The 17442-nt window shown below is 57.6% G+C and overlaps 1 protein-coding gene across 1 annotated transcript in view; it reads left to right on the forward strand.

The window, feature by feature from the left end:
* The window catches only part of LOC106631359 (collagen alpha-1(I) chain-like), a 90651-nt gene that overhangs the window by 61861 nt on the left and 11348 nt on the right, over positions 1-17442 (forward strand). The window contains exons 13-41 of the mRNA XM_055721404.1: positions 424-477; positions 2846-2953; positions 3668-3721; positions 4800-4853; positions 4980-5024; positions 5319-5372; positions 6127-6171; positions 6556-6609; positions 6696-6740; positions 7096-7149; positions 7568-7612; positions 7875-7928; positions 8697-8741; positions 9431-9484; positions 9892-9999; positions 11739-11792; positions 12129-12182; positions 12389-12433; positions 13047-13100; positions 13351-13395; positions 14121-14174; positions 14921-14974; positions 15161-15214; positions 15467-15520; positions 15894-15947; positions 16135-16179; positions 16493-16537; positions 16897-17004; positions 17274-17327. Of these exons, the coding sequence (XP_055577379.1) occupies positions 424-477; positions 2846-2953; positions 3668-3721; positions 4800-4853; positions 4980-5024; positions 5319-5372; positions 6127-6171; positions 6556-6609; positions 6696-6740; positions 7096-7149; positions 7568-7612; positions 7875-7928; positions 8697-8741; positions 9431-9484; positions 9892-9999; positions 11739-11792; positions 12129-12182; positions 12389-12433; positions 13047-13100; positions 13351-13395; positions 14121-14174; positions 14921-14974; positions 15161-15214; positions 15467-15520; positions 15894-15947; positions 16135-16179; positions 16493-16537; positions 16897-17004; positions 17274-17327 (1647 nt within the window). The remainder of the gene's footprint in view (positions 1-423; positions 478-2845; positions 2954-3667; positions 3722-4799; positions 4854-4979; positions 5025-5318; positions 5373-6126; positions 6172-6555; positions 6610-6695; positions 6741-7095; positions 7150-7567; positions 7613-7874; positions 7929-8696; positions 8742-9430; positions 9485-9891; positions 10000-11738; positions 11793-12128; positions 12183-12388; positions 12434-13046; positions 13101-13350; positions 13396-14120; positions 14175-14920; positions 14975-15160; positions 15215-15466; positions 15521-15893; positions 15948-16134; positions 16180-16492; positions 16538-16896; positions 17005-17273; positions 17328-17442) is intronic.

Here is a 17442-nt window from a genome sequence, read left to right on the forward strand (position 1 = left end):
GTGCAGCCCCGTGCCCATGCAACCCTCAGGATTGCTGGGTGATGCTTGCCCACCCCGGCATCTGGCCTCTGCAATAAGGGCAGTGCCATGAGGCAAAAAAACCAAAGGCAAAACTCCCTGTCCTGACCTCCTGTAGGGCGCCAAAGCAATGGGGAGCGGGGCACCAAAGCTGTGGGGAATGGGATCTGTTGCTGCCTCCAAGCCTACCCTGGCCACGGACCCTGTGATGGTGGGCAGGGTGGTGGGTGCGCTGAGGGATGCGAATCCTCCCACTCTGCCCTTCCCAAGGCTGCCTCTGCATTGCTTGTTGTCCTCCCCGTGGCAGCCTCTGCAGGGCTCCAGCTGTCCTTGGCATGGAGCAGGACCGGGGGGAGGGCGGAGGGGGGGGATGTGTTTTTTGACTCAGTCCCTGTTTGCACACAGGGACCCTGTGGAGATCCAGGGGAGCCTGGTGAGAAAGGCCAGCGGGGATATGCGGTAAGTGGGGGTGCTGGCTGGGGGGGGGGGGGAGCTTGGCTGCAGGGCAAGCCCAGTTTGGAGAGGCTGAGCGTGCCCTTGGGGCTGTCCTGGGGACCCTCGGAGACCCTGCCCCTCTTGGATCAAACCCGGGAGCACTGGGTGAGGGAGAACTGTAACAGCCAGGTGTGCTGCTGGTTTGGGAATGGTGCAAGGAAATGTGTGCCTGGTTTGAAAGCTCATGGGAGGTGATGTCCCCTCCCCCTGGGGACCTTGCTGTGGCTGGCAGGGGTGGCTCTGCACAGCAGACTCATTCCCCTGACTGAGTCAGTGCTGTAGCTCCTCTTGCCCTGTGCTTGCAGCACCCTGCTCCAGCAGGTACATGGTCTCAATGGCTGCTCAGCACAGTCCCGTTGGGTGCTGGACTCTGCTGTGTGTTACCTGATGCCCTCCCAAGCTGGTGGACACAGGTTGGCACAGTTGTCCCAAAAGCATTCTGTCCTTTTGTCACCTGCTGAAAACCACCCACCTCCTTCCCCGTGGCTCTGGCTGAAGGGATGTGCCAGTACCTGGCCACCTCCCCCAGGACTGACCGAGTGAGCCCATGGGGTTTGGATGCCCTGTGGGTAAAAGGAAAGGCAAGCAGATGTCCCAGTCTCCCAGCATCGCTGGAGCTTTCCAAAAAGCTTATGATAGAAGTTAGAGTCAATATCTTGGGCAAGAAAGGGAGCTACACCACCAGGCGCTGCGTGTCTGCTCTCCTTTGTGTATCCTGCCACCCTGTCACCCCTGGCCCCACTCTTATGCAGCAGGGGTGCACCCCAGGGATAGTATTTTACCAGCTGCTAACATCTGGAAGACATCACTGACTGTGTTAAGCCGGTTGAGTGTAAACACTGGAGTCTGTCAGTATAGCTTAACGAAAAAGTGCCGAAGTTATTCTCCATCTTCACATAAACAGGATCTGTGAGGAGAGTCAGAAGTTCGGGGTGGGGATCAGCACAGAAACGGAAAGGAGTAAATTTTTTCCACCCATCACAGTCCATCTGCAAGCCTGATGTCTTCAGTTCGGGGGGCTGTGTCACAGCCACAGCCCTGTCCCCAGCTCCTTGCTCTCCTGCTCTTGCTTTGGCATCTACCAAAGGCTTTGTGTGGCAGGTTTCCAACAGGGAAACTCAACTCTGCTTTGGACTCGGCTCTTGACCAGTCTGGGGTGGTTTTTGTTAACGTTCATGTTTCTACTAGATGTTGGCCCAAGAGGTCTTTGATGCCTGTTCAGGCTCCAGCAGGTCTCCGCTCCCTGCTCTCACTGCCTGGGGCAGGCTGATTGTATGACACCAGGGGTGAGGAAGAGGAGGAGGCATTTCATCCACCTGCACCAGCCCCAAGCACCATTGGGTTGGGTTGGGTTGGGTTTGCCCACGATCTGTTTCGTATTTGGCCTGTCTCCTTGGGCTCGCCTGCCACAGTCACAGCCCAAGGTGCATCGCAGCCCAGGTCTCTTTCTTGCAAAATTGCAAATAACAATAAATATTCCCCAGAGCAGGGACTAGGAGTGGAATGGGGCAAAAAAGCTGGCTTTGGGGCTGGGTCCCCCAAGCATACATGACCACTAATGAGCATGGGGGATGCACGTGGGTGGCTGTGCGAGGCTGAAGCCCTTGGGGGAGGGAGATGGAAAAACAAACCTCCCCAAAACAAGCTTTTATATTTTCACAACCAGATTCTTCACTTGAGAAGTAACTGAGGCAGCTGCATGTTTCTGCCCTTCCTTCAAACTCTGACTTTGCAAACTAGAACAAAGTTCAGTTTTTGGACTTGACCAAATGTTCCAAAATTTTTGAGAAATCAAAAGTCAAAGTGAGTTGAAGGGAAATGTCCTCTCTTTGTTCCAGACTGCGCTTTATCTTACCTTAATTCAGAATAGTCCATGAGCTAAGGGATAAAAAAGCTGCCTGTAAGCTTTAGCTGGTGATGCCCAGTCCAGAGGATCTGCTCAGGCTCTTGCATATGGGAAGGCATCAGAAATGGCTTTGAGCATAAGCCCCAGAGCAAGAAGCAGATGCAAAGGGTTTTCGCTTGCCCTTCTCTTAACGTATTGCTGCTTCTTTGCCTTCTACTTTCTTTCTTTCTTGCTGTATGGCTGCTGGTTGTGACTCTCCCACGGTTTCAGTCGGAGAGCCTGGGCAGACCCACATGCCCAATGTTTACAGGGCCTGGATCCATGGAGGTTCTCTCCCTGCCAGCCTCCCCGTCTCCTTGTGAGGTATTTGGTGTTCAGCAGGTATTGCTGCAAAAGCAGGAGGCAAGGAGAGCTCAGCATTTCATTTATTGGTTTCGTAATGATGTGGATTTTTTAATTTTCTATGCTTGGCTTTTTTCTACCCAGGGTGAACCCGGGCTCCAGGGCTTGCCAGGACGTGTGGGTTACCCGGGCTCAGATGGCTTCCCTGGCCTGGATGGCAAACCTGGGCCGTGGGGGCTGCCAGGCGAGCAGGTGAGCTGCAGGCAGGGCCATGGCATGGCTGGTGTCGAGGGGAATGTGCATCCCCAAGCCCTGGGCAGGAGACAAGAGGCTCCTAATGCTGCTGCTCTTTATGTTCCCTTGCCTCCTTCAACTGAAATATTCCTCCTAAGCCTACAAACCCAGGCAGTCCTGGATTAATGCCTCAAGTTTCATGCTTCCCCCCTAAAAAAGCTGTAGAACGTCACGTGTGTCTGTTGAGGTGCACCTGGGATAGCCTGAGCGCTGCAAATCCTGCACTGTGGGTGGCCTGAGCATGAGGGCTGGGCTGCTCATCTGCATCTGAGCCTCCCAGTTGCTTTTACAGGAGAAAATAACTGGGAGAGGGGAAGAAAGAAATGAAACCAATTATGGACTGCCTGGATAGAGTTCAAGACATGAAACTGGTCACTTGGTGGTGTGACAGTTCTTGCCCTTTTCCAGACCCCTGGCAGCAATCCCTGGGGAGCACGGACAATGCACCTGGGCTTGGAAGCTTTCTCAGGGGGGCTATTGGAGGATGGTATCAGGGGCTGGACCACACTGAGAGGTTTGGGGGTCCCAGCAGCCCCCTGGGAGTGTGCACCAGGGTGGCCGTGGGCAGGAGGCAGCACAGTGGGGAGGGGGGAGTGGGTCTGGAGCTGGACATGGGTGGGAGGCACAGGGCAGCCCCTCAATGCCTGCTTGGCTCCTTTTCCCTCTCCCCAGGGACTGCAGGGCTTCCAGGGTGACCGGGGACTGGCTGGCGAGAAGGGAGAAGAGGTAAGGTGGCTCTCACTTGCTCAGCACTCAGTGCTGTGGGCACACCTCGGTGCCAGCCCCAGTCTCAGTCCACTTAATGCCAAGCAATAAGAGCTTTCCAGTACTGGTTCCACTGGTACTGCACCAGCAGCGCCTGGTACCCGCATCCCCCCAGGCCTGCAGCCACGTGTGCCAGCCTGATGTGATGTTACGGGGTGGGATGCCCTATTGCCACGCTCCAGCCGTGTGGGGTCTGGCTGGCAGCTGCCCTCACCGCTGCGCCCGCTGTGCAAGCCCCCAGGCAGCGGGGGCTGCTGGTGCACGTCGCTGCAGTTCCTCTCCAGGCTGCTCCCAGGGTTTGTCAGCCACGATATAAAATGTTCAAAAAAAAGCAAGTGCTTTTTTCCCCCTTTTCCACCACCCAGTCTTTTTAAGGCAAGTGTTAGCTAAAAGTTTTGGAGCTGCCCAGGAGATTTTGGGCTCCTTTGAGGTCTGATCATAGTGGGGTGTTTGAAACCTAGTTTCTTCTTTTTTGAAACAGCAGCCCCACACAGTTTATCATATAGCTTTTCTGGCCTGGACTTTGTACCCTCTGTGCCTGTGAGCATCCTCCAAGCATCCAGACAGAGAATCTCTTGCCCCTGGGCTCAACCTCTGTGCACTTGAGCACCCAGCAGCTGCAGACACGTGAGGCTTTGCACCGCTCGCATGGGCCCGTGAAGCTTTTCTTCTTCTTCCCCACGGCCACTGTGCACAGCTCAGGGCACCATGGTGTCCTCCAAGGCACAGGCGATGCCACCCAGCGTGGCGCTGCTATGGAGAGCCCTGTCCCAGCCCTGCGGGTGCTGGAGCACACCTCCGTGTCACCATTGGGTGCAACACTAGCTTGGGGCACGGGAGGGGAGCAGCCACAGTGGGGTGGCACTGTGCTAGGGACAAGCAAGCAGCCAGGCTTTTCTTCTGGGGCTGCCTCATTTAGCAGAAGCTTGAGGGTCCCCATCCCCCAGTACCACACCAGCAGCCCTTTGGGGCACAGCAGCCACATTTGAACTCCTGGTGGTCCAGCTGGGGTTCATACATCCTTGTTGTTCCATTTCAGGGTTTCTTAGGTGACCCTGGACCAGCTGGGGAGAAAGGAGAGAAGGGAGCCAAGGTGAGGGTGTCTGTCCTTGCTTTTCACAGCCCTGCCTGGGTTGGGCAGGGGGTTGCTCCTTCCCTGCCATGGCCCCCCAGCCCCAGGTCTCTACTCCATCGCTCAGCCTGCTCTTGGCTTTTCCAGGGCGTGAAGGGAGAAAATGGTCTGCCAGGTCCTGCAGGGCTTCATGTGAGTTAATGGAAAAGCTGATGGGGGGGGGGGGGGGGGGGTGTCGTTCCCTGCCACACAGGGATTGCTCCTTCCCTCCATCTCCTTTCCTGGGCCAGCACCTTTGCTTCTCAGTGATGGTCCCAAGCTCCATCCCTGGCTCCAGGCCACATTCTGGCTTTGAGCAAAGCCCTCATGGTCTCTGTGTTTTCACTGACCTTCCTGCAAGGGATGGGACAAAGGCAGCTGCCACCTTGGGGTGAGAACCTCGGGGTGGGCACCTTGCTGACACCCTGCTCCCGGCTTCTTTCCCAGGGGATGTCAGGTCTGAAGGGTGCGATGGGGTTCCAAGGCCCCATGGGGCTGGAGGTGAGTGGTTTTGCTTTCTCTGTGTCACCAGCCATCCCCAAAGAGGTGCAGGAGCCTGCTGCACCCCACTGGAAAGATGGGTCCAAGGAGGAAGGACTCGGGCTCTGTGGGTCACTGGCACTGCTTTGTGGTTCGCTCTTACAAAATCCTTGAGTTTTGTTGTTTGGTTTTTTGTTTTCCTGAGACCTGGATGTAATTACATCTGTATCTTTGTCCTGGAGGTGGCTTTTATTAATGGGATTATTGCCCCAGAGCAACCAGGCACCTTGTCCCTCTGCGTGTTGGGGGCAGGAGCCTCCCCTTGCCTCCAGCCTCTCCCACATGGCTGTTGGCATCCCAGCTCATTCTCCTGGCTGGTGATGAAGAAAAATGAGCTTTTGTGGATCACGTTGCATTGTGGTTTATTTTAGGTGACCACCTTCAGCTGAGATGAATCCCAGGCTGACAGCACCTGGGTTTTTCCATGCTGCACTCAGCCCACTGATAGCTTAACTGTTGCCACATCTTTGGGAGGCATCCCAGCCTGGGAAGGGTTTGCAGAGGCTTTAAAAGGCAAACAGAGGTGGTGAATGGAAGCACCTTGCAACTTGAAGGGAGTGGGGGAGCCAGGGGCTGGCCAGGTTGCTTTTCGAAGGGGCACCAAGTAGCTGATGCTTGAGACAAAGAAAAGGGAGAATTTGGGGTGTGAAGATTAAAACAAGAGAACCAAAGCAAAACAAGCTAGAAAAACTGCATTCTTTCACTCCTGGTCCAGGGAGAAGGTGGCTCGGTGGGTCCCCCAGGCCCTGCTGGCCCCATGGTAAGTCACAGCTTTTCGGTTCAAACGGCCGCTGGAACGCAGGTGGTGGCTGGGCTGGGGGAGCTGCTGCTGCCCAGCCCGCAGGAGCAGGGCAGGGCCACCATGGGCAGGCTGGGATGTGCCACGATGTCCTGCCCAGATTCATCCCTTGTGCTGATTTACCCCTGAAAAGGATGCATCTGGTTAAAATGCAGCCTCCTGGGGGGAGGGAGGGTGGATTGCAGAAGGTCAAATGGTGTTAAAACTCACACATGCTAGTAAAGCCCCCCCAGTACCCCCACGAGCCTGTGGCTGCTGCCATGGGAAATGCTGTGGGGAGCCCTGTTCCGCCTCCTCCTGCATGGTGCAGGCGGCTGCAGGGCTGAGCATCCTCTTGTGCTGCAGGGAGAGCCAGGCCAGCCGGGATCCGTCGGGTGCCGAGGCGTCAATGGCTCTCAGGTGGGTCTGCCCTGGCTGCCTCCCTTTGCTATTTGGGATTTTCTGGCCACTGTGCTCACCCCGTCCTTTCCCTGCTTTCTCCCCAGGGAGAAATGGGCCCTCCTGGCTCGCCTGGCCCCCGGGGCCCCAAGGTACTTGCACCAAGGGATGAGCAAACCGCACGGTGCAGCGGTGTCCTGGGGGACAGCTGCTAGGGGTGCTGGGATGGGAGAGTGTCCCAAGCATCACCTAGCCCAGAGGGGTCTCCTCCAGCTGGGCTGCATTCTCAACCCACCCCAAAGTCTGCAAAGAGGCTGAGACAGGGGTGGGAATCCGTTCTGTACTCCGTGCAGTGGTGGGGGGGTCCCCTCACACCAGCCCGCTGGGAGCCCTGGAGCTCCTCAGCAGCACTGTATTTCCCAAGAGAGGTTTTGCACCACAGGCTTTGCACAATGTGTACGGGGGTTTGATTCTAACAGCAGCATCTTGTCCCCTCCTGCTTTGCAGGGACCGCAGGGCTTGCAGGGGAGACGCGGCCCCCCTGGCCCCAGGGGCGTGCAGGTAAGTGGATGCTGTCCTGGCTTGGAGCCTACCATGTCTCCAAGGTGTGGGTCCCCCCGCCATGTGCTTGCTGAGCAAAGAAAGAGCTACTGGGACTTGTCCCCCATGTCCTTTGCAAGTGGGCATGAAGTCCTTGACCCTGTGGGTCTCTGTGGCTACCTGGGAGCTGGTAGGAATGGGTGGGTGGGAAGAGCTGTGTCTTGTGGGCAGGCTGCTGGCAGCGGGACAGGCAGGCAGGAGGTGGGGGGCAAAGGGAAGGGTGAGCTGGTGGGGACATGGTCCATGGGGTGTGACAGGCAGCTGCTGAGGGGCTGGGCAGGGTTCCTATGGGCTGGGGTCTCATCCGCAGAGCAGCACAATAAGCAGCATCCTTCTTCTGCCAAACCTCCGACCTCCCACCACCTTTGCTTTTCCCCAGGGTCCAGCTGGGATGGAGGGATCAGCTGGTCCCAAAGGAGACACAGTAAGAGCTTCTCGCTGGCTTTCTTTGACCTTGGTTGGGATGAAGTGAGGGCTTGAGGGCTTTCCCTTGAGGGACCGGGGGGTGAGGGGTGGGGTGGGGGGGTGTAGGTGTCCCTGCCCCTGCTTTTGGATGGCAGCGCTTGCAGCAGACCCCACAAATGAAGCCTGGAGGTCGCCAGCAGCCCTGGGGAGGGGATGTGACATGGTGGGGCTGGGCGCTCTGCCCAGCGCCGCACGAGCTGATGCCAGCACCCCTCTTGCAGGGTGCAGACGGTGTCCCCGGGCTGAGGGGACAGCTGGGACAGGAGGGCCCTGGGGTAAGTCCATGGGAGCGGGTGGCTGGATGTGGGGTGCTCTCATCCTCCCCCTTTAAGCCCCCCAAAGCAATGTGGGGGAATGCCCTCTCCCTCATGCCACCCCCAGCTTCCCATGGTGTTTGTGGCTTAAGAGCTGGTGGGGATGCCTGCCACATCCCTATGACCACACTCCTCATTTCCAAAGCTCCTCCGCCTCTGCTGCTTGCAGGGACCTTGCTTTTAATTTTTTTTCCCCTATGGATTTATCAGCAGTGATGCCCCAGCCCTGCCTGTCCCTTCCCTGGTGCGCAGTTAAGTGCACCCCTTTTCCCAAGGGGTTTGGGTGCTGAGCCGTCCTTTCCAAAGGGTTAGGGTGCTGGGGCAACCTGGCCTTCCTGCTGCCTGACCCACAGCGTCCCAGCTGAGCACAGCCCTTGGTGCATTTGCTGCTTGTGTGCTGAAACTGGTGCTTGCAGAGGGGATGAGGGATGCAGGGTGGGATGTGTGTGGTGCATTTTGGAGGCTGACAAGGACCATCAGCTGAGGGCTGGTGCGTGGGTGGGGGCAGCCCTGGGTGGGCTTATGCATCCCCTGGTCCCTGCTGGGAAGCAAATTCCACCATGGCATCTCATCATCATCAACTCTGCAGAGATAAATTGGTGTCTCCCATTTATCAGCATCTTCCCATCCCTGTAGTGTGGGAGGGTTGTCAGCCTCCATGAGTGCATTTGATACTTTCCTTTGTGTTTTTTTTTTTTTTTTACTTGCATTTTGTGTCTCTCTCTGAAGGGGTTTATTGGCCTGCCAGGCTCAAAAGGCACCCAAGGAGAGCGGGTGAGTGATGGCACCCATGCCATCCCTGCTTGGGAAGCAGGAGAGCTGTGTTAGAACAGCCCAAAGCACCATCTTCATGGTCTTTGCCTGTGTTTGAACTTGACATTTGAATAGGTGGAAGCTGGAGTTGTTTGGGATGGCAAAGCTGCACTTGGGCTTGTCTTGCTGTAATAAGAGGAGCTTTCAGACACAACATGTGTCCTAAGATACTGTCTGCTTTGGGGAGGCACAAGAGGAGTGCTTTAGTGCTTTAGTCTGTGCTGGGGAACACAGTACTGAGGACAAGGTGCTAGTCATCATTGTCCTGATACCAGGATGGTGCAGCTGGGATGCCACCACCGGGTGCTGCAGGTGTCCTACCTGCCAGGGAGCTGGGGCTAGGATTGGCACAGGGTGCGGGGGCCACTGACCATTTGCTGGTGAATGAACCCAGAAGCTCTGGAGCACCACACACACACACGCACACACCGCCCCCCCCCCCCCCCCCCCCCCCATGAGGAACAGATCCAGCATGTAACCTGCCCCCGGTTGCAAAAGGCCCATCAGGAGGAAAGCCCTGATCTAAATTGGGCAGAACTCACTTTCTTTGATGCCAAAATGGGATCAAAGCATGCTTTGGTTGTTTGGTTGCAAGAAGTGGCAATAACATGGTTTTCTGAGTGTACCCTCCACCTCTGCTCCTTTTGCAGGGCTGTCGAGGTCCAGGTGGAGCCAAGGGAGACCTGGGAGCCAAAGGAGACAGGGTACCACGTACCCAGGCTTGGGGGGGATTCTTGAAGCTGCTTCTTCTTCTGTTCTTCAAATGTGCTATTTTCCAGCTGGTGGGTGGGTTGGTGTGGATGTCCAGGGACCCAGGGGCATTTGCTTTCAGGGACCGTGGTCCTGCCCCTGATCCATCCTTCCCTGCTCCATCTTGCTTTGGCTGTTTAAAAATGTTATATTGCCCCACTGCTGGTGCCCCAGGGATGCTCTTGGAGGAGGGTTGTGGGATGTTCACCCAGAGTGGCCCCATGGCAAAGGCTGGCTGTGCAGAGAGCTGGGGCAACAAGCGATGGGGGGATTCCTGTCTGCGGGTGGGGGAGCCCCAGGCGTGGGCTGTGGCTCCTGTTTGGGAGCCCTGCAGTGATGTGCTGTGTCTTGTTCCTCCAAGGGTCCACGTGGAGCGCAAGGAGCAAAAGGGCCCCCAGGGATTCGGGGCCAGGCTGGCTTGCAGGGCTTTCCCGGCCCACGGGGAGCAGTGGGGCCCCGGGGACCAGATGTAAGTGCCATGGCTGCTCCAGGGTGCCACGTGGTGGGATACATGGGTGCCCAGTGCTGTGCCATGAGGTGGGTGGTAGGGACAGCGCTGAGGGATGCAGGCAGTGTGGGCAGTGCTGCCTTGCCCCAGCCGTGCCCAGGGTGAGCATTCCTACCTGCTCCTGAGCCGGGCAGTGGCCAGCATGCCGCTGTGCCTGGCCAAGAGCCACGCGTTGCCGTGCTGCTGGTGCAGGCACTGCAGGTTTGCAGGATCCCTCTCTCCCGCTGCCTAAACCCAGCTCCCCTCCAGCATCCTGAGCATCTCTGCCATGTTGCACTGCCTCTTCCTCCTCCTGAAGGAGGACTGAAGGCACTGGGCTGTCCCCAGCAAAAGTCCACTTGGCAGCCGTACTGGTACACGCTGGTTGGGGTGGTGGGAGCTGGTGCAGGCCAAGGGAGCCCTCTAATGGCATCTCCTTCCATGCTGCTGGGGCATCGCTGGCCCCTGCATGGCCACGGGGAGCTTGGCTCAGAGTCCCAGTCCTTGGGGTCGCAGGTGTGCCTGGCACCGAGCACTTGGCACCGACACAGCTTTGACCCGGCTGCTCCAGACCCCTCCAGCTGTGCCCCCATCAATGACCTGGAATTAGGTGGTGGCTTCAGCAATGCGAGGGGATTTCCAGCAGGTCCAAGGGGAGCCCTCCCCAGCTGCCTCTGCCCGAGCACCTTTGCAGGGTCCCTGCCCCCCATCAGCACCCTTTGCGCAGGTATTTTGAGAGCACAGGGCTCACACTTCACTCTCTTGAACTGATGCTCATCCCTGACTCCCGCCAGGCTCTCTGCCTCCTGGAGCCTGTGCTGGCAGCTCCGGAGGGCTGCTGCTGCCCAGCCGGCTGCCCTGCTTCTCACCAGCTATACCACCTGGCCCCAACCCTCGCCAGCTCCCAAGAGCTGAGCACAGCAGTGCCAGGTAGCCACAGGAACAAGGCACAATTTTCAGAGTGCTTTTTCCTGCAGTGCGTGCTCCAGGTGAGTTGTCAGGATGGATGAACCCAGCTGCAGATCAATACTTCTACCTGGGAACTGAAGCCAGGCTGGCTGCTTGTCTCTAGAGCTTTCCAGCTTCTCAGGAGAAGGGGGATTATATTTTCCCACCCACCTTTCTGGTCTGCAGCATCCCCCTGCATCTGATGCCCTCTGCTTCGGAGGGCTTTTGCGATGCCTGCCTGGATCTGCTCTCACATTTGCTGTTCAGGATGAGAAACGAATCCTCCCACCTCTCCAAGAGATGGAGATGCAGCACGACTCATCTCGCTGCCAGGTGGTGCCTTTTCCATCCAGCCGAGCAGCGCTGCCATCACACCACATCAGTCTGGAGCCAGGGTCTGGGCTGTGCCTGCCCTCCCAGGGCTGTAACCAAGCAGCCAGGAGTCTCGGCACATCAGTCCTTTGAATTGTCTTTAATTTGATCAGCAGGCAACAAAAATATTCAGCTGTGCTGTTTTGGGCCAACACTGAACCTATTAGGCTTTTTTTTTTTCTGGCCAGTTTTATGATCCTGATGGAGGTCTCCATCCCTACCCCAAAGCTCAGCTGGTGCCCCAGGTCACATTGCCATTTAATGAGTGCCACCTCCGGCCATGCTCCCCACATTTCTCCCCTACACAGGGCAGGGGCATGGTGGCTGCCATGGCTGGGGGAGCAGGCAGAGGATCAGAGGCTGCATTTTCTCTGGCTGACTCCTCTCCTCTCTCCTGGCAGGGGGAAGAAGGGCAGATCGGCTCAGCAGGGCTGAACAGCAGCGAGGGACCCAAGGTCAGTGCTGGTGTTTGCTGCTGTGTCCCCTGGTTTCCTGCGGGCTCCCCTCATCCTTGCGTGGGGGGCAGGGATGCAGCCTCCCTGCCCAGGAGCTCCATGCAGCATGGGGCCCAGCACCCAGGGACAGCATCAGGATGCCCACCTGGGGCGGGTCCCCAGCCTCTTGGCCCCCCACCCTGTGCACAGCATCCCTGCACCCACTGCAGCCATACACTGACCTTCCAGTGTGGCAGTGGTGGATGGGTCCCCTCGGTGCTCTCCAGGGTGGAGGGGCTGGGGGACACCTGCAGGGTTGTCTAAAATGACTTCTGTTTCCATTTGTGTGAATTTTAGGGAGGCCAAGGACCTGATGGCCTGAAGGGAACCCCAGGACCGCGGGGAGCCCGGGTAACTAATGGGGTGCTGGTACTTGTAGCTGAATCTTGGAGCATCTTTGGCTGTGGGAGACTGAAACAACCCTGGACACCCCTCGCTGGGTGGCTTGGGATGCGCTGGGGCTGAGCCGTGACATGTTTGGGCACCAGCTTTGCCTCCAAATCTCCAGCTCTGTTGCTGGCAGGGAGATGCTTTTCTTACTGCTTGCTGTTTTCCAGGGCCGCGTGGGTCAGCGTGGGCTGGTCGGAGTCCCTGGGCTGCCTGTAAGTAGGAGATGACCCATGGCCCTGGGTTGGCATGTGGTGCCATCAGCGCTGGGATGGGAAAGCCAGCTCTCGGGGAGCAGCATCCCAGGATGCAGCCGGATCAGAGGGAATTTGCACAGGATAAGTTGGGAACGAGCAGCTCAAGCTTTTGCACATTGCATGAAGTGTTTTGACAAACCACCTGCCCAACACCACAACTTCTCTCAACCCTGAGTGTAGAAAACTCAGGAAATAGCAACTTAAGAAAACTCTGTTATTCAGAGTCGTGTTTGGTGACAAAGCCAGGAATAAATAGCTGGGGCAAGAGGGGACAAAACACAGTTGAGGTGTTCACGGTGGGAATGGGTTTCCTCCTACACTCATGTTACTTCCCAGTGATTGCATCCAAAGGTGGAATGGAGCAGGGAGGAGCTGCAGGAGCTGTGCAGGGAGGACCTATGCACTAGTGAACCCATGGCTCAATACAGAGCAGCTGAACACCCTGGGGACCATGCCACTGCTAATTTGCCACCTTTTTAATACTGGAGGGAGGCTCTGGGGCTGGATGAGGCCCTGATGGGGGCACCCTGCCACCAGACTCTGCCTTCCTGAGGTGAGACTCTCCTTCCAGGGCTCGCGGGGCATCCCAGGAGCAGAAGGTGCAGAAGGAAAGCCTGGTACACAGGTTCCCATCCTACACTCTGTACTTGACAGTGGGCAAGGGCTGGGGCAGTGGGTTGTATCAAGAGGGGGAGCTGAGCCTGACATAAGGGGACTTCCCAACCCCACCATCCCCATGGCTGTGTGGGTCAAGACCTTGACACCATGTTGGACCTTGCCGTGATGTGCAGCAGCTGGCTGTGGGCTGACATGGTGGGACTGGGAGAGGCTGCCTCTGCCTCCCCATCCTCATCATTGCCTGCCTTGTCCTGCAGGGTCACCCAGGGACTGTGGGCAGCCCAGGCAGGAGAGGACCACCGGTGAGTAGAGCTGCGTGGCTGCCTGATTTCTGTCCTCCCTCCTTTCTGCTCGGGGCTCTCCCCCTGGGGATGTGCCTCAAAAGCATACCCATAGGATGAGGCACAGGTGGTGGGTGGCCCTGATGGAGCGAGACCAGCCAAAGGGTGCTCTGAAGAGTGCTTCTCCAGGCAAGAACCTGCTGAGAATTGTGCTGAAGGGTGAAGGAGAGGGAATGGGCAGTGCTTTTAAGAACTGGCTATTGCAAAATGATGTCTCATCCCTTGTACTGCTATCCAAGACAGGTCCAGCAGCAAGACCTGGGCTGGTAGCAAGTTTTCCCTTCTGCAGGATTTCTAATATTTGTTTATCTTTGAGCTAAAAGCAAAAGCAAAACCAAATCTGGCACTTCCCTCAAAACAATACATGAAAAATGTTCTGCTCTGGGTCAAGGAGACACACCTCCGAGTTGGCTGTCAGCATCACGTAGCGCTGTCTGGATGCATGTGTGGGTGTTGTGCATGTACACACACATCTGCAGCGCTTCAGCAGCGAGAAACCAAAGAGCTGGTTTGAAGTGGAAAGCACCAGCGCTGCCTTCGAGGGGCTGAGCCCTTCGCCTGCACCTGGCCCTGGGCGCTCGCTCTGGTTTGGGTTGGTCTCAGGCCGTGCACTGCCAGAGGAGAGCTGCTCCATCCCTCCTGCTTCTGCCTTCCCTCCATTGCTCGTCTTCCGCCCTTTCTTCCAGGGTTTTGCCGGCTTGCCAGGGGGCCGTGGACACACAGGATCTCCTGGATCGATAGTAAGGAGACAAAAAAAAAGTTCCTTCTGCATGAGCTCTGCATTTTCTTAGGTGGGAAGTCAGCAGGGTTGGTGCTGCTGCTGGGCGATATGGGGCTTTCCCACCTTGGGAACTGGCAGGGGATCAGGACATCTGTAGGACCTGGTCTTAACTTCTCGTTAAAAGACATGGAAAAGCCTCATTGGCAGAAAGAACTGGGGCTAGGGAAAAGCAGAATGATTTCCCCAGGGAATCTGCCTGAAAGATTTTTTGCAGCTTCCCCAAGCCTAGCAGGGTCTCCATGGGGGATGGCAGCCCGTGGAAACCCTTCACGCCTGGGTGGCTGAATAGCAGCGTGGTCCTGAGTCCTGGGAGGGGATCAAAGCATACGCTCCATCCCAGGAGGAAATGGGTGGTACAGGTTCAGGGAGGAGGTCCCAGGTCCTTGCCCACTGGGATGGGGACCCAGAGCAGCCCCTGCTGCTGGAAGAGCCCCTCCCTGAGAGCCTGCTCTCAGCTGGGCTTGGTGATGACCCCAGGATTGACTATTGTCACCTTCCCTAGGACAGCCCTGCTGGAGAGCCAGCCACAGGGTACTGGTGTGCAGGAGCCACCAGGGTGGGCCACAGTGACAGAGTTTGTCCCCAGCAACCTGGCTTGGACCAGGTGACTCTTGTCCGTGAGCACAGAGGCAGCAGCAATGGCTCGGTGGGGCTTGGCTCATCTCAGCCTTTTGACTGATATCTCCTCCCCAAATATTTCCAAAGGGCTCTCTGGGAAAACCTGGACCTGATGGAGACCTGGGTTACCTGGGCCCAAAGGTGAGAGCTGGGGCTTGTGGGGGCTAGTTGGAGCTGTGATGATGGTGAACAGCCCTGAGAGGCTCTTGGCTGCCATGGGGAGACCTGGGGGGATCCTGTGGGCACAGACATGGACACCAAGGGTGGGAAGTGCCTGCCAGCATCCCAGGAGCAGAGGTTCATTAATGCTCTCATCTCACCTGGCAGGGGCTGCCTGGAAAGCCTGGCTCGGAGGGGCCACAAGGACCTGTTGGCACCTATGTAAGTGATAATGTCCCTGGGGGGAGGGGGGAGGGTGCTGCCCACCTGCCTGCAGGAGCGGCTGAGTTGGGAGGGAGGCTCGCTGGAGCAGGGCTGCCTCCAGCCAGGCACTCGCCATCCTGCCAGGGCTCCTGCGGTGCCCGGGGTCCTGCCTTTCCCTGGCGAAGAGCTCAGCCTCAGCAGCCACCTTCTCCCAAAACCCTGGAGATTCTGGGCAGCCCCGGCTGCCTCCTGATGCCATGCTCTCCTCAGGGCTACCCGGGACCTGCTGGTGACCGTGGGAGGCCAGGGCGCAGGGGAGACAAGGTAGGGCTGGGAGGTCCAGCACAGCAGTGAGGAGATGCACTGGGGTGGGAGTTCAGGCTTCAGAAACTTTTTTGCATTGGAGCGTTGAACCAAATGGGTGGGTTTGGGTGGTATCTGTGAATGGTCTCCATCAGGGGGCTGCAGGGATGGCAGGAGGAGAATGGCTGGAGCTGGCTCCCACATTGGGTGAGCTGATGGTTCTGGGCACTTACCTGCCCAGACTCCTGTGGCTTGTTATAAGATGCTAGGCACCTGTTTTTTTGGTTGGGTTGGGGGGGTGGGGGGAGAGTTGGCTGGGGTGGGTGGTTCTCACTGAAGAAATTACGGCATTAAAACATAAAGAAGAAAGGAAATCTTTCCTGCCTCGTAACAGGGAGAAAAGGGAGCCCAAGGCCCACCAGGATTTCCAGGAAAAGCTGGTCCCAAGGTGAGTGTTGTTTGCTGCTGCCCTGGGCAGCTCCAGGCCACCAGAGAAGCACTGAGCAGGTTGCCTTTGCTGGGCTGGGTATGGGAAAATGGGAAAACTTTGCCATTGGCATCAAGGGGCTAAACTGGGGAGAGGGGAACACTCAGGGCTGCGGCGTGGGGCTCTGATGGTGCTCTCCTCCCCCTAGGCCCTGCCAGGTCCCCCTGGTCCCCGAGGCGCTCCCGGCTCCCAGGTAGGGCTTGCCATGCTCCCCGTGTGCCTGGCTTGTTCCGCTCCCTCTGCCGCGGTCCCCTGCAGATGTGCAATGCTCTGCAACAGATACATGTGCTACCTGTAGCATAAGCAGCGTGGACCCCGGACCCTTTTGCAGGAGCAGGCAGGAGCCTGGTGTCCCACTTGCTGCTGCCCGGGCTTTGTGCTATCTGCCCAGACACTGCTGAGGCGGCCCAGGCACACGGGGATTGTCCAAGCAAAGCCTTACCCTACTCGGGGTCCCCTGTGCCTCCTTGCCATGACCATGCTGCTGAGCATCCTTCTTGTTTCAGGGCAGAGCAGGAGACCCGGGTCCTCGAGGGCTTCCAGGGCCACCTGTAAGTGGGAGAGCTGTAGCTTGCGGAGATGCTCTGTAGGCTGAAGTTGGGTGATGTCCAATGGGATGAAAGATAGGTGCCCACTCTGGAGGCAGCTTCATCCCTGGGCTGGTTGTGGGGCAGAGAATGACCCAAACCCTGCATGGGTAGCTGGGTGGTGACCAGTCAGGTACGGGGACAGCAGGACCCTCATGCACCTGCAGTGATGAGGCACTGGTACCCACCAGGTGCAGGTGGTACCTTGCAGACCCTGTGGTGGCCCAGCTGCTTCAGGCATGGGGCTCCCACTGGCCTGCCCTCCCCGGAGCTGCACCCTGCACTGCATTTTGAGGTACCTAAGTGGCCTTTTGGCTTTGCAGGGCATTCCCGGCACGCAGGGGCTGGATGGCATCCCTGGGAAGCCTGGCTCAGCAGGAGAAGGAGGAGCTCCTGGAGTGGCTGGTGCTGCTGGCCCAGCTGGGTACCCGGTGAGTGCAGATGGGGCTCCTTGGATCGATGCCCAGCACAACCTCCTGCCTCAGGTACTAGGACAGGGTGCAAGAATTTTGCTAGTGCAACTCTTTGGGGAGTTCCCTAAAGCACCTGCAGGAAGAGAAGGATAAGGGAAGATGGTGTGTGGCTTCTCTGCCCATGGGGATGTGGTGTGCTGGGGCACCCCAGACCCCTGCTTAGGAACTGCAAAGGCCTCCTGGGTTAAGGCAAAGCCTTGCTGCTGATATGGGTTGTTTGTTTTCAGGGCCGGGAAGGTGCTAAGGGACCTGAAGGGCCTTCAGGGATGAGAGGAGAAAAGGTAAGGATAGAGAAAGTGGGTTTATTCCCTTCCCAGTCCCATGAGTCAGGAGCTGCCCAGGCAGGTCTTGGTCTCACTCTGCTTGCCCAAAGTGGGGTTTACTCCCCAGGGCTGT

This window comes from Falco cherrug, chromosome 9 (genome assembly GCF_023634085.1).
Source record: "Falco cherrug isolate bFalChe1 chromosome 9, bFalChe1.pri, whole genome shotgun sequence".
Lineage (NCBI taxonomy): Eukaryota > Metazoa > Chordata > Aves > Falconiformes > Falconidae > Falco > Falco cherrug.